The 16,549-nt window shown below is 43.6% G+C and overlaps 1 protein-coding gene across 12 annotated transcripts in view; it reads right to left on the bottom strand.

The window, feature by feature from the left end:
* Cadm1 (cell adhesion molecule 1) overlaps window positions 1-16,549 on the bottom strand; it is a 322,515-nt gene that overhangs the window by 10,086 nt on the left and 295,880 nt on the right. For 4 of the 12 annotated variants that reach the window (XM_076925035.1, XM_076925039.1, XM_076925037.1 and 1 more), the window contains 2 exons: window positions 13,753-13,785; window positions 6,391-6,444 (listed from right to left, as the gene is read on the bottom strand). The exons of 4 other annotated variants lie outside the window; for them this stretch is intronic. In XM_076925035.1, the coding sequence (XP_076781150.1) occupies window positions 6,391-6,444; window positions 13,753-13,785 (87 nt within the window). The remainder of the gene's footprint in view (window positions 1-6,390; window positions 6,445-13,752; window positions 13,786-16,549) is intronic. 4 more of the 12 variants (XM_076925046.1, XM_076925040.1, XM_076925041.1 and 1 more) reach the window with 1 other exon arrangement.

The following is a 16,549-nucleotide window of genomic DNA, read 5'->3' as shown; positions in this document are numbered from 1 at the left end:
GAGAAGGTGGAGTGTAATTATGCAGTGTCAGGCATGATGGCCATAACTACACTGCTGTACCTTCACATCTCGGGCTACTTTGGTGCGGGCTAGATACTGCTCCAGCACCCACTGGTCTGTTCTCTTGGGTCTCATTTAAAGTGGGGCAATTCTAGGCCTCCCACTATCCCAGGGGCCTCTCCTGCCCAGGGATGACTGGAGCCTGAGCTGAGGCTGACGTTTTGCAAAAGCTTTGTCGCTTGGTGCAGCGGACAGAAGTCTCTCTGGACAAGTCAGTTTAATTAAAAACTCTTAGAATTGGTGTTTATGATGGGAATGCTGCCTCTGGCTTCCTAGAGCTGGATGGATTAGTCTATCTCAGAAAAGGCTTAGTGACTGTGATGTCACTTGCTACTTCTTGCTAAGGACGAGGGCGAGGGAGAGGAGGCTGGTGGTACATATTCCAAAGCTGAAGCAAAAATGAAAAACAAAACCAAACCTCAAACGAACCACTTGGGTGCGCGCACACACACACACACACACACACACACACACACGCGCGCACACGCGCACACGCGCACACGCGCACACGCACACACGCACACACACCCCGCGCTGTCTGAAAGGTAAGGCTACCTGTTCTCATCGCCTGTGGTAGCTCTCACCTAAGGCTAACGAGCTAAGCTGAGCTTTAAAAGCACAGCTTTATTACTGGTGGGGAACACACTGAATGGCAAGCGCTGACAAAACGCCACGTTGTTTGCTAATCCTAATATGTTATTCTTCTTTAAGATTTGCTTTTCTCAGCACCAATTCAATTATAGATGCTACAAATCCTTCTGACATTTAATTCCCTCTTGTCAGAGAGTAGTAAATGTATACAGTACATGCACAGCGTTCCCATTAAGATGTTAATATATATTGGAGCACACTAGCCTTTATGCAACATAACCTTTCCTTTCCATCTTCTCAGAGAAGGGAAGGGAAGGCATCCACGTAGGCAAGAAAATCATGAAGATTCCCATAGAGCATGCCAGGCGGCCAGCACCAGCCATCAGCGGCATTCGATTCTAGCAATGTCATGCGGCTAGTCTGACACTTAGAGGGGCTGTGCGAGGCCATTGCAAAGAAAACCCGAGAGGTCGTCCTCAGTGTGTACCCTGGATCTCAGTATATACTCATTTAAATGACAACTGTGCATGGACAGTGGCTGTGCAGTCTTGGTGACCAGGATTCAGGCTCTCCCTGCCTGTCATTGCCTAGGCACAAGGGACGGGATAGGAGCTCACTTGCCATCAGATCTGGTCCAGAAGTTCAACTTCATCCTATTCTGAGTGACTTCAGGCAGGTCAATCGCCTACTCTAAGACACTGACCCCAGTGATATTCTGCCAGGGTCGCTGTCAGGGGCTAGAGCATGCTGTTGGGACATGGTGTCTGCTGAGCGTCACTCCCTTCTATGAAGTCCCGAGGAGGGCCTTTTCAGTTCATATCACTGACCCCAGGCTCTTTTGAAACAAAGGTCACCAAGCTGTCATTTCACTTATACGGAATTGACACGTGCTATAGCTGATGGCTTTGCTGGTCTCCATGGTGATGAGGGAAGCAGCGGGCCATCAGATGCACTCTATGGTTCAGGTATACCATTTGAGGACTGCAATGTTAAACCCTCCACAGTGAAGTCAGGACCAGTCTTTGAAAATGGTGATTTCTCTCCCTTCTCCAGCCACTTGGTTTAGTTAATTTAACCATTGGCAGAAATGGCTCCATGAAGCAGTGCCAATCCCAAGGTGTTTAGCATCTTCAGAGGGACCCTGTACCTCTCACTCATCTTGTAACAGGACACTGACAGTGGGATCGCCTTCTCTGTTTTAAGCAAAGGGGAGGCACCGAGGACGACACTGGGGTTTTCCTTATAGGAACCTGGTAAAGAGGACAGAGGTAACCGGCATTCCCACTTGAATCTGTCTCTGTAGATGCTCTGGTGGGGCTCCGGCATTTAGGGGTGTGAGGAGGATGGAATTATGAATGTGGTGAAATCACCCCAAAGCAGTGTCCAACCTGTGGAACTGGGACTCACACTTCACACTGTGGCTAGCAACGTTGTAGTCTAAAGGAAAGGCTTGGTCTGTTTGGCCATGACCACCTTGCTCCCCATGGTTAAAACAGTAGCATGTTGGATTATGGAAAAAGTCAGCACAGCACGAGGAGGAAATCCACACTTCTGTTGTGGGAAGGTCATTGACCATAGGCTTCATGAGATCTCTCAGAGATCTGATATTCACTAAACTTAAGATCCTTCTGTTTCTGCTCTCAAACACGGATGTCACATGGATGCACCAGGGAATGCAACTTGGATTTTAAAGACTGAAACTTCCATGTCTTAACTTTTCTCAAGCATTAGTTCCTGATGGCATTTAGGGCCACCTCAGGGGGAAAGGAATCTCATCATCTGGGGAAGTCTATGGGGCAGCTGCACTGAAAACACCAGAGCAGGGCATGATAGCTCGTCTCTGAAGGGGAAGGCACTAATTTTATGATTAAAATAATGTTTCCAGGTCAGTTAGCACACATAGCTGTGTATCTGGTAAGCTGCTCAGAGCCCAGCTTTCCCCTGCACATTCCCGATGCCCTCCCTAAAATGGATGAAACAGGGCCAGAAGGAATTGTATTCTCAAGAGACTGCAGAGTAAAGCAAGCTGTGGTGCTCTCAGAGGCTGGGAACCCTGAACCAGAGGATCCATGTTTAAATTCTGTCTGTGTAAATTGCTGGGGGCCCTACGGCTGCCTGCTCAACCCTGCCTTAACTCATCTCATCCATCAAGGCCTTCCTGTCCTCGCTCTCTGGGGTGCTTTTCTAAACTGGCCTCCACCTTCTCCTGTCTCAGCTCTTCATCTGTAACTACTTGGTATTTATTTTCCATAGTCACAATCAACTTGGGTAAGCAGTCTGTGCTCCCCAGTGGAAAGTTATCATGGGGTGGTAGGACAAGCCTGTGAGATCCAAGGCTGGTCCAACTCCTACTGGGTCTTATTTACCACTGTGCAGTAGGAGCCAGCCCAGAGCCAAGCACGTGGTGCTCAAATGCTTTTGTGGAATAAAAATTAGGTAATATAAAAGAGGGTCAGGGGTACTGCTTAATGGTAGAGTCTTTCTTTACTTCTCCCGACATACTGTCTATCAAGGAAATGAAACAGCCTGTTTTCCAGCCAGAGTCACACATGTGGTGCTCACCAACTGAAGAGTTCATCTCAAATGCAGTGGCTACTGAGTGTCTGTGTGTGTGCATGTATGCACAAATGTGCTCACCTGTGTGCAGATGCTCGCATGCAGGAGTCCATACACTGCACCCTGCCTGAGAACCCCTGGATATGAGGGCTAGGATGCAAAGCTCAGGTTTCCTCTGTAATCCACCTGGGAAACCAAGAGCTGGATCACTGGGATTGCTCCCAACAACTATGTCGGGGTTGTGGAAGTCAGGCAGAAGCCCGCCCCTCCCCAGTATGTTCCTGTGGCTTGTCAAGGGCATGGAGGATTTTCCCAGATCGCTTTCTCATTTTGAGGGTAACAAGAAAGCAGCACTGGAATGCCTTGTTGTTGCCCTGCTTCCAAAGCTGAAGATGGATGGTGTGTCCTGCCGGTGCTGAGGGCTAGTCTCTGGTACTCTGTTTAACACCTCACTCCACTGAACAGTTCCCAGAGGCTCCTCCACTGCCGAAGGGAGGGAGGTAGTTGGAGACATTTTTGTTAAAGTTTTAAAATGAAGTAGAAGGATAAATATGCTTAAAGCTATTCTATTCCACATGGGTGGCAATAACCACCAGCTGTCACTGAGAAACAGCAGATGTAATTGATAAAACAATTCAAAACCAGTGTGGATCTACCGTCAATAAAATTAACACCCAAAAAGTAAATAAAAGTGTTCAAGAAAGAATCAGATAAGCCCCCCCAAGCTGGCCAATAATTAAATCAGTGAACTAGGCACTGAATCTTTTTTTAAAATGCAGATTACAAAGGAGGATCAGCCGGGCATCCCGCATTGCTGGTTGAGGGTGGCACACCATATGCTGCCTATGAAACTGGCATTAACTGAGGCAGGCACCGGGGAATGGAGGTGGGGGCAGGGCAGGGAAAGATCTGAAAGTGTGAAACATTAATCCCTAATGTGGAAAGGATGGACTTTCTACCCAGTACAGCAGGGAGTGGGTAACATTATTCATTATCACAGTTTAGCATTAAATGGGCAACACCTAGTCTAATTTATCGATGGCCTGTTTAAGGCGGGTGTTAACCTGTTTGTCTTGTATTATAATTGAATTCAGTCTGCAGGCTACAGAAATTTGAGAAGTTCATCCTTTCTCAATCAATATGCTCCCCTTCAGTGACCCATTTCAAGACAGCTTCATAAAAAATAATGTATTTTGTTTTAATAAATTTAAACACTATGACAGCTGCTCAATTTTTATTGGTTGTTTTTTTCTCCCTTTAGATGTCTCTTCGCTGCCTAGAGAAGCCAAGCTCACAATCAATAGTAATTGATTAATCAGCATCCCCTTTGAACAAAGGTGCTAATCAGTTTTTGATTAGTTCATCAAACCAGATGCAAAGGCAGCCCTGCCCCAGCCTGCCAGTTCATCAGTGTTCTACATGACTCATGACTCCCCCAGCAACAGGACTGCCTCGGTCCGAAAGGGAATGGGGGGCAGTGTAATTATTAATTTAACCAAATTATTATGAACACAAATGGTTGCTGGTATTGCTCCTGACTCGGGTGATTGATAGGATGGCAGTGGGGGCCTGTCTAACACGGTGCAGGGTCCAGGCCTGCAGGGCTTCTAACTGATGGTGCCTGGAGAAGAGAGACCTGGCTGATTCCTGTCTCCCTAAAGAGGATGAAATTCCTTTTGCCTGTCTGAGTGATCCTTGTCTGGAAAATGTGCCAAGAGAGATCAGGGTCAACCCAGGAGAACTTTCTCAGGATTCTTGGAAGATCCAGTTGTGCAGGGTCACTGTCACTGAGGGCTGCTCTGTTTAAGGGGGTGTGGCAGCACAGCGCCTACTGTCACCCAGGGAGGCAAGCAGTTGTTTACTTCTGGCAGTGTATTACTGCCAGGTAGGACATACATACTCTTGTTTTAAAAGAAAATAAAAATAAAGTTAATGGTTTTTTTTTTTTTTTTGCATAGTTTTACAACTTCTTTAAATGTATTGCAAGTAAGAAACGAGTGAATGACATGGCTAATGGGTACCTTCCTTTCTAATTGATTTATTTACTGAAATTCACTAGTATTTAGAATTTGTCCGTTTATTCAGCAAGTATTAGCTAGCTGCTTATTGTAAGACAGGTGCACAGCAGGGAACCAGTGCAGCCTGTAGCGGCCTGGAAGTTTCTAGTCTGGGAAATCCCAACAGCTCAGCCCACCCTCACACATGGGACACAGAAGAAAAGGAAGGGCATCCCTGAGGTCTGAGAGAGACACACAGCTGGCAATCAATCCCATGTGTTCTGAGATATGGGGGAGTACTAGCTGTGTTAAAGATGGCACCTCAAGTACTAGCCATTCAAACCAACTGTAGTGAACACTTTTTGGGAAGAGCTAATATGGAATCCTGCTTTCCTGTGGGCTCCAGGAAGCAACCATATGCCTGTGCCTTGGTTTCTCCAATGCAATGTCAAGGGGCTTGCTCACTGATTCACTGAGTGACCAATCAGAGAGCTTCAGAAGCTGTAGGTAGTTGGCACTGAAGTCTCATGACATCATGGGAGCTCATATTATTGTTTAGCCCTGACCACTTTAAATCTCTTTCCTCCGGCCTTTTTAGGATATGCTTCTTATTCTGGATTATTAGTAACACCTAAATCCTGGAATCAAGCATGAAACCTACTTTTGCAAGAGCTCAGTATACTGTGAAAAAGGTCTGAGGTGGATAAATAGTTTCCATCTGGGTGCGTGACAACACCCCCACCCCCAACCTGCTCCACCCCCTACTTCAAAGTGCTATAGCATGACCTTCTAGTCTATTCCACAGAAGTAGACAGTCAGTATGACTTTAAGATTGTGACACATAATCCAACATCAACTGCTTTATGATACAACCAAATTTGTCCTGAGCCATTAGATATCTAGGATGGAACACATTACTTCAAGTCATGGAGCAGAGTGGCCTTGGCACCCTGCTCTCTACTGTACTTATGGCACAGGCCTTGGTCTGAAATAGGACACACTATTACCAAAGGAAAAAAAGGTGGTTGAGTGGACGGAGAAGGAGAATTAGCTACACAAATTCATTCTTTTCTTAGTCTCAGAATCCACACTGCTTGCTCAGAAAACCAAGTGGTCATTTGGTCACAGTGGACAAATCACCCGCAGGTTGGACACTGCAGTGCCTTACCTAGTGACTAGCCCTTACCTGAGAGATCCTCACTGTCCAGTTCTTCTGCGGAATTGGGCAACTGAGTAAGGCCTTACAAGTAAAAACAAATCGTTTTTCTTTTCATTCCTCGAGGGACATAAACAAAACACTTAAGAACTGAGGATGGATTTTGTTTGTTTGTTTGGTTGGTTTTTTTTTAGAAAAAAAACATGAGCCAAATCTCTTGCTATCTCTCACTTTTTTGGAGAGCTTGAATATATTAATCCATATGTTCATTTCTTTAATTATGTAATTTTGTTATAGATATACAATCGAGGCAGAAGGAGTCCTCGGCCTCCACTGTTGAAAGCACATGAAACATGAGGGTGAATCACTCATTCAAAACAGCATGCAGAAAGAAAAAAGTAAAGCTGCAGTGTTAGCTGCGGACACTCTGATACAGATCTCTTACATATGAATGTATTTAGATGCTACATACTGATGTATGTAAGTTTTATCTTGCATTTCCCTGAAAATTGAGCCCCTTTGCCAATACTGACAAACACAGTTCATTATCAATTTAGCACAATCTTAGGATCACATTATTTCAAAATGGTCCATCGACTGCTAAGTGCAGATAGAAGGTTATGCCTTCATCAGAAAAATCTGATTTACAACCCATTTTTTTTTTTTTTAAAAAGAATTTTATAAATCAGTGGTATTCTGGAAAAAAAAAAAACCGTCAAAGCTGAAAAAGCAGTTAGGTCAGGAGAAAATCAAGTGGGGCTTGAGGTGCCTGTATTCCAGTCAACCCCAGTGTTGGTCAGCTGGGATGGTTCTCCACCAGCGCTGATGGCGAAGAGAAGCTAAGTGGAGGGAGGTTCAGCTAGCGATGGCTTACACTTCCTCATGCTTCCTCCTAGCTGATCTTTTAAGGAAGGTTATTAAACAACACAAAATGTTAAGATGGTCACGGGGCCCTTGCTTGTTTGCTGTTGTTCTTCACTCCTGACTTATTGTCCCGGGAACTCCAGTCTCCACAGTAACTGTCCTATAGTCTTTATCTGTCATTCTGAAGATGGTGTGAGTCTAATTCAGCTGCAAGGTCTTTGAAGAGAGATACAAAGTTTGCTTATTTTTGTATCTTTCCCCTCCCTGGAGCTCAGCACAAAGTATATTCTCAGTAAATATTTGCTGAATGAATGTTTTGAGAGTCATCCTTAGTGAATTACTTACCAGAGCTTTAAGGCAACCGAAACAAATGCTCTGGAAATACGGAATGGCTGATGGGTCGCCATATAAACATACATATATCAAATGAACTAAAGCAAGTTTGTATGAGTGGTCGTTAAAGCTTGAAACTTCTGAGGTGATTGACAAAGAAGCCACATGGAATGGAGAGCTGGCTGAGCATGTGAGGAGGCTGTTCCATCACCACTCCTAGGAGAGGAGAGTTCCCACATGAACCCTGGTCACCAAATGCTCCAGAGCAGAAGCCGAACCAAAATGAAAGCCTTCAGAGTGCACAGGTGTTCCCAAGCTAGGGGACCAGGCAACCAAAGGGAACATGGCAATGTGGTAGATTATACAGGCAGCTGAGGAGAAATGCTAGCCTTCTGTACTGAAATCTGATTGGCTAAAAGTGTTTCTATTTCTAATTGGCTTTATCCATGGAATAAAGACTGATGAATACAATTATTTGAATAACTGTTATAAATGGGTAACATAAAGTAGTTCTCTGTAGTTAATTATAAATTTGCAGTTCTCAGAAGGCTAATCCCTCACTTCTACGTGGCCCGATGACTATCAGAGTGTTCTACATACGTGCCTGGTGCCCACTGAACCACATCAAACAAGGGTGTTTCAGGTAGGCAGCTTTACTGCTGAAGGCTTGTTTCCTTGGGGAGGGCACTAGAAAGCTAATTTTAAAAAATAAAGACAAATATGTTTATGAAGTATCATTGATATGCAAAGTTTTCCATTAAGAAGCGACAGACAGTTGATATACACCTCATTAAAGCTGAAACTGTCATTTTTAATGGCATAAACTTTAAAATATACCAAATCATCTGGAATCTCCTGCTTAGATTATGTTCCACACTGAGAAGCCATTTAGGCCAGTGGCATTAAATTTGTTTTTGTAGTTCGATTGTTTTTTTCTTTTTTTAAATGAATCTACAGCACACTGTCATAGTTGGATAATTTCTGAATAAATATAATTAGGGGAGCTTGCCATAGCATTTGAGGTACAGTGAGGAAAAAAAAATTTACCCCTAGGATTGCTCTGGCTTAGGTATTTTTCTTTCATGTTAAAAATTAGACTCCTCTCATTTTCTCAAAGAAAATGACAAAGATGCATTTTATGAAGCAGAGACTATTTCTCAAAAGGAAACATTGTGATTGAATAATAAGTGGGAAATTACTTCTTGGTTCTTCTATTCAAAATTTCCTATCATCTATTCAAGCTCTTTCTAGTCACTTCTAATTAAAATGCATGCAATGCATTTCTTTAAACTCTGTTAAACAAATGAAAGTTTACTTTTGTTGTATATGGGACATTTTTGAGCAATTAAGGAAGTCCTAAGGTGCAGATATGATAATTTAATTTATGCATAATGGCGGTCTCTTCTGCAGAGACTCATGTTTGTTTTTTTCTGATGTTACAGGTGCTGTGTGGTGCAGCACTGTGTGCTTCTGGAGCTGTAATTTCTTCTTCTTGACATGGCAATTTTAAACCAGAAGAAAAAGACCCCAAGAGTCAGAATCAGTCAGAAATCCTAGCCTTTTTCGATAAGGGCAAAAATCAGGTATACCTAAGGAGGTTCCTGGGTTCGATTCATCAGGTTATCATGTAAGTATTTCACAGAAAATTACAAAAAATCACAATGAAATAAAATCCCTAGGAAGCAAAACCTTGGCACAGTGGCCCAGCACCATTCCCATTAGGAAAAACAAAGTAGGCGATGGTCTCTCTCTTACCTACGCAGCACGCATCTGATCACTTGGCCATGTCGTGGAAACTGATACTTCCACCACCAGCCATAAGAGTTCAGACGCCCCCGGTAGTTTTAATCTAAAAGCTCAGTCATCCTGTTCTTCCTGCTTTGTCAGCTTTTGTGGAGAGTTTTTCCCTTCTTCCCATTAGCAGAAATTTGGTTCACGCCGTTAAACAGTTTCCAAACTGCATATCAAGGCTGCAACGCAATCTTCAGGTCCTGCAGCCATTCGTAAACCTCTTTAGCTTTGTTCTTGGGTAGAGCATACAAGGTCTGCAGAGTCCCTTGACTGAATGACAGCCTTTGAATGCCACTGTTACGTACTCATACAGAGAGATGTACACAGAGGCACATACACAGACGGTGGACATAGCGGTTGTAACCATGTACACTGCTGGCTAGTCTTCTTTCAAATGGGTTTAAGAACTTCCCCACAACTGAATACCAAGTAAGGTAAGGAGATGGCAGAGTGCTTCTAGCATGGTCCACACTAGTCATAAATCAGGGAAAGGGAGACTCATGGGACAGTTACCTAAGGATGGGCAGTGGTCTCGGGTGTGGGCTTGTTACCTAGCACTGGCCAAATACTTTGAAACCAAAACAGAAAATGAAAAATGTTTCAGAGGGGTTCTCCATTCTGATATGAACTAAAATCTATTTTAAAAAATCATCTGGGGTAAGAAAGTCCATGAGATTGTCAGCCTCCACTGTCTCAACAGGTAGAAAAGGCAGGCAGATTTAAAAGAGTGAGGAGAAGAGGAATGGGAAGAGGGAGGTGGGTAGGTAGGTAGGTAGATAGATAGATAGATAGATAGACAGACAGACAGACAGAGGAGAGACCTCCAACCCAGAAGCCAGCTGTCTGCAGTGTAACAGAGGCACAAGCGCTATTCCAGACCGTGGGCATGCTGTCACCCCACCCCTCATGGGGGTAGGAGGGAGGGGAGGGGAAGGGAGAGGGGACACACAGAACAGAAAAGAACAAGGCACAAGACATTTACGGAGAAGCGTCCACAGTGAGACAGAAAGACAAAAACCATCACATACCCACACACCAAATAACCATAATGACGACGACACTACCCGTGCGTCAACCATCCATGCATGTCTGCCTGCAGCTTCTGGCCATGAGTTATCAGGATTTGGCAGTGGTTTTTTTTTTTTTTTTTTTTTTTTTTTTTTTGCATTGTTCAACATGCACACAACAGCACAGTTTTTTTTTTTTCCCTTGTGCAGGCCCTTAAGGATGAGCCATAAAACCACATTGCTCAAGATCCTTATTCAAAGAGACCCCCGTGTCAGCCTTGCGTAAACATCTCCTTCTTACACTCACATTTATCTTTACTCTCAGTGAGCTCCTTAAAAACATATGGTGGTGAATTGTTGCTTGGTTTTCTTTTGGAGAAAATCCATTTGGTTTTGGATCATGCCCATGCACTTCCAACCTTCCGGTACATGCTTATCCCAATCAGTTATTGGTAAGAACAAACAGTCAACATACATAAACAACTAGAATAAACTTCATACATACTCTAGCAACACAAGCTTGAATAAAATATTTTAATGAGTCTTCAAAGGGAAATCTTGAAAATGTCTTTTTTCTTTTTTCTTTTTTAAATCAAAGAATACAGCCATCTGGAAAATCCAGTATAACACTTTTGAGACCACTAAGATGGTCACAGCTGGCTGACTTAGGATGTCTTGTCATTTAAGTTGCTGAGTTGTCAAGCCACTTAACTTTTTTTTTTTTTTTTTTTTGGAGGGGCGGCAAGTCACTGTAAGGACCATCTCAAGGTCATCAAGTGAATCTGTCTGTGGTTGCTGTACTGCAGAAGCTGGGCCTCTAGCCCTAGGCTAAAATCGATGCTACAGTATGATGATGGCCTTGTTCCTCTGTTCCCTTGTTCTGTAGCTCCCACTACATTGTGATCTTTTACAACTGACTCGAGAAATGTCTTCCCTTTCCAACAAGTAAACTTCTAGACATTATTTTAGTTTTCGTTAGAGCTTTTGGCTGTAGGCTTGAGAGTCAGCTGCTCAGACAGTGGGTGACCCTTTGAGAAGAGGCTGTGAGGATCAGAGACAAGCTGAAGAATGCATTTATAAATACATTATACAGGAAGCAGCTGGGATTACCCACCACTTCTTTGCTGCTAAGGAGTCCCATTGAAGGGATGAGGGATACATGCCATAAGGAGGCTGGCCTTACTACTTTTTCCCACAAACATCTCACACCGGTTGGCCTCACCCTATATACCCAGCTTGATGTTGTTTCCAGACAGAAAGACAGTGGCTGCTTCTCATGGCACAGTCAACCCCATGTCCTGCCGTCAGTCTGCTATAGAATATCCCAGTCCGTGTGTCCAGAGACTCCTCTCTCCTTTGCTCTCTTTCTAATGAGACAGACGTAATTAAAATGAGTAGCCTCAGAATCGGCTTTTAGTTGATGTCTCAGTTTTTTAGAGCAGAGGATTAATTCTCTAGTTTACACACCCTGTCCGGGTGCTTAAGGATGAGCCCCACAAGTGCAAGCGCTTGATTTTTCTCGAGGGACTAAAACATAGAACTGTGGGGCTTTAGGGATAAATGGTCACTATTTCTTCAAAGAGTTCAGAGAATCTGGGAATCTTAGATTGCACTTGACCCTGAAGTTAATTATAGGAAGACCAAAACTTAAAGAATACTTTAAAAAGAATAAAACAAAATCTCTTGAGCTACATTGAAGCCAACTTAAAAGCTCTGAGGATAATTGATAAGGTACTCAACTAAAGATAAAATATACAAACAACTAAAGTACCCCTTCCCCCCCCTCCCAGGTTCTTCTGTATAGCTCTGGCTGTCAACTCTGTAGATTATGCTAGCCTTGAACTCAGAAATCCACTTGCCTCTGCCTCCTGAGTGCTAGGAGAAAAGTATGGGCCACCACACCAACAACTAAGTTTAATGCAGTTGCTGCCTGAGATGTAGCCAGCTCTATGGACACTACCTTAGAAAGGCACATTTTCTATCTAATTGATTTCTTATGGCTGTCTAGTGTACCTGGCCCCTCTAGCTTACTGCATGGGCATTTCCCTTTGTTCCAATGGCAGGAAAGGACAGTGAAGTAATAGTAAGCTAGGTTTCCTACTTAAGCTTGTGTTATTTTGCAAGTGGTGGTGGGGAGGGAGCAGAGAGAGAGAAGGGCTCCCTGCTGATCTTGACCAAGCACAGCCCAACAGGTTTTACTCAGATTTCCAACCTCTAAGTTCTCAGACAAAGTTGTCTAAGGAAGTCAGTGTGGGCTAGATGTTATTCTAGCAATCGAATTGACACTACAGGGCTGGCTGATCACCTCTTGTCATTAAAGTGGTAAACTTTTCACGCTGCACAGTATATAAAGCAATTGAAGCAGACCCTTTACCAAAGATTCCCTTGGATTCAGTTATTATAATTCAGTCCCCCTTTAAACTAAGATATCTGCTCCAAGTATTGTCTTGTCAAAGTTAGATGTTAGCTGAGTAATAAAACAGTATACAGCTGAAACGGGATTCTATTTTATGATTGAATAAAAAAACAAAACAAAACAAAAAACCCCACAAAAGTTAAAAGACCTGTCCCTATTTTGTAGTCCACTGGTGACAGGGGGAAAGGAGGCAGTGTCTTGATGTCCCTGTCTCAAGTTTATGCACTTGGGTTTTAATCACCTTTTGGTAAAAACAAAACAAAAAAACCAAAACCAACAAAACTTACTATACTTTGTATTATTTGGCTTGCAAAGTACCACCAAAGACTACCTTAAAACTATACTTGATGCTGTTCAAATGGACATTGTTGGGGAGTTGTTTCCCACCTAATAGAAGCCTAGGCTTCAATGAACAGAGGGCTGGGGAGGTGGGGTGGATAAGTTCCCAGCGGGATATAAGGGAAGTCATGATTTCTGTAGAGAAGACTAGCAGGCTTCCTCAGTTCATGTCAGGGGTCAAAATAGAGATCTTCCTCCTGGACTCTCTGTCTCAAACATCAAGGGACAAAGAATTCCCTTTAAAAGTTCCCTAAGGTAACAGGTAAGTGAAGTACTCTGGCCTGCAGATCCTAGCTCTGTAGACAAATACTCTTTTTAAAATTTTAATTAAAAACTTGCCAAAGGCTCAGTTATTCCAAGGTGTGGTGGAGTTCTATACATAAGGAGGAACGTATGATGGATACCTTGCCCCGCCTGCCGCCAGAGGGGAAGCCTCATCTCAGACTGCAACCATTGGCCACTGAACTCACAACAGAAATGACAAGACTCAGCGTAATGTCAAGCATTAAAAAATTACAGTGCATTTATGAGATCAGTCTATTTGGAGCATGAGTTCCCTTGAAGACTGCATTTCTTTTTCCCAGGCTTGCCTTGCCTCTCAGCAGCGCTGAGAAAGTAGATAAACAGTAATGTGGTACCAACCGTGAACTGCTGGTTCTGTCGTCGCCGTGGTGTCTACAGACAGGAACAGAGGATTGGAGGAAGGGAAGAAACAGGAGGAACGGCATGCAAAAAAAGGGAGAATGGAAAAAATGGAACAGATAATATATGAGCAAGCTTTCAAAGAACACCGCGTGACAAGCAATAATAAATGAAAAGCAAAAAGCATTTGAAGTGAGTTGCACTGTTTTAAGACATGCCTTGAGCTCAAAGCTGTGAGCCAGGGAGGAAAACAGTAAATTCTTTGGTTCTGGGGGTCTTGCCAGGACACACGTGTTTGCGAGTCAATAGTCAGGGGCACATGCAAAGTGATGAGAAACACCAGTGCAAACTCAGTGACTGCTAGGTGGTTCTTAAGGCACCAAAGCTCAGGACTGCAACAGAAAAGCTCAGTCGGAAGACTAGTTAAACAATGGGTCCAGACATTCAAACATTGCCTTTGTGTTAACCCAACCCACCCGGGGCACTGGGGCTTTCTGATTGGCAAGTGAGCATCACAGGGATCAACCCCACACTTAGGATATTTTTGCAGCTGAAGCTCAGATGCTTGCAGGTGAATGTGCAATACCCAGATTCGGGTTCTGCATCCACTGTGTTATCTCATCAGAAGATAGCTGGTGAGTTCAGTTCATGGAGAGGGAGTGAACATGTTCAAGATACATACATATATACATACACCTCTATCTATACACATACACACACACACACACACTCACACTCTGATTCTTCCATTTTCTCAGATGTTATAATCTATAAGGTCTGTCACAATAACACACATGTTCACACAACTGCCAACCACTACCTGTGAATTTCAAAGTCTCGAGTACTCAGTCATCCCAGTGTTCAGCAGCACAGCCAGGTTTGGCTGTCAGGATTCTCCTGTCATGGCTGGGTCAGACACAGCCATCAGCATCTTTATTGCTGCTCTTCCACTGTGGTCTCTTTTTTTCTTCATTTTTGATGTTGTTCAAGTTTGTTCCTATCAGGCTATGGCAATGGCTCTCCCTCACAGGAAAATCCCCACAAGGCACTTGAGGCATGGGTTTCCCCTTTACTTTTGGCTACAGAAGTGGGCTGGATAAATAACAATATACATGGTGACGTTCGTTTCAGACTCAGTGCTTTGACCAACTTCATTCTAATGTCATCGCACCAGGACCTACTTTCTTCTTCAGTTCTGTAGTTTTGAAGTGTGTTTCTCCTACAAGGCCCTCTCTAGTCAGAAGCTGCTAGTGGTGAGGTGGAATAGTGAGGGTTAACAATCTCAAGGAATCCCTGCCATTTTTATGATGCAGTTCTTTGGCTGGCAATCGTTTTCACTGACTCTCTGGAGCTTGACACAGGCAATGTTTAAATGCACTGGAACACCAAACAAAATTGTTTTAGGAGGGGGGTCCACTGAGCCCAGAGCTTCTGATGTATAAATAAGACACATGAATTCACACTGGTGTTCCCCTTCAGTTGGCATACTTTCTGGGTCACAGGGACCCGGTTACCATAAAGAACTCCGAGCCCTTTTAAGGAGCCAGATTAACCAGAGATCTGAGAAGCCAATGCGGCCTGGTGTAACCAAGCACTAAGCGTCTCTAGAGTGGAGGAAGGAGGAGAAATCATCAAGTACACTGCAGAAGAGCACAATACTTACTTATGAGTCAAGTCTGTGTGCCTAAAATAGCAGCGAAAACAACACAGAAAACTGGACAGTTGAAATAAACCCTACACTAGATCCTTAGGGAGGACAGACATATCGCCATAGTTGAGACATCTGAGTCCAACACTGGTTTGAGGCACTTTAAATTTGAGGGGCAGGATCAAAGGCCCATTTGTATAGACACTTATAGGCATGTAATACATTTTATGGGCAGGCACTGGCTCCTTTCCAAAACAGAAAAGGAAAAGCAATGAATGCTTTGGTTCATTGTTTCCATGATAGCATTTCTAATACACATTTGGGGCTTGTTTTGTTTTATTAGTATTATTTTTTATTTATTTTGAACCAGGTAAATCATTAGTGTAAAATGAAAGAAAGGGGTTAAAAGTTTCAAAAGTCAGATCTGAGCATAGACCAATGATTCCAATTTACTGTCTTCCTGCATTAGGGCACTATGGCAGCCTCATGACAAAAGTAAACCAGGTGAAGCCAGGCGTCAGCTCTTACATGGGCACCAGACAATCAATGCAGCCACGGCCATAGTGCATTTTGCACCCCAACTCCAGGGATGCGAAATCCATCAATTGCACCCAACAGAAGAGAAAAAGGAACACTGCAGGAAAACACTCTAAAACAGTTAAGCAAACACATACTCAAGTCAAACAACATGATTATTGCAGCTGGAATGGCAAACCCATGAGCAGCACCCGGAGAGACGCTGCAGCGGAAACACAGGTTGGCTATGGGGTTTAAATCAGGATTAGGAGGAGTGTGTCTGGGGAGCTATTGACTCTGTTTCTCAGAGAGCATCTGGTATGCGACCTGAGCAGAGGCTATTTCAAGTGACTGTGTGCTCCCCACAGGGACACTAGGACAGGATCTACTTCTCCTTTGTAATTGCATTATGACACCATGCAGACACCACAGACAACTTGGCTCTGGGGTGAGTCCAAATCTGTGACGCACAATTTATTAGGGTGTCTTCATCAGGAAGTAGAGAAAAACAAACCCCTCAAGAATCAGCTTCTGGGGTGCCCAATGGAGTATTTCATAACATTTTAATTGTGTGGGCAAATGCAAACATTTCCAAACAACGTTATAAATGCAATAACTGGCTTGAAAAATAGT

This window comes from Arvicanthis niloticus, chromosome 26 (genome assembly GCF_011762505.2).
Source record: "Arvicanthis niloticus isolate mArvNil1 chromosome 26, mArvNil1.pat.X, whole genome shotgun sequence".
Classification (NCBI taxonomy): Eukaryota; Metazoa; Chordata; class Mammalia; order Rodentia; family Muridae; genus Arvicanthis; species Arvicanthis niloticus.
This window is presented reverse-complemented; position numbering and strand designations above follow the sequence as displayed.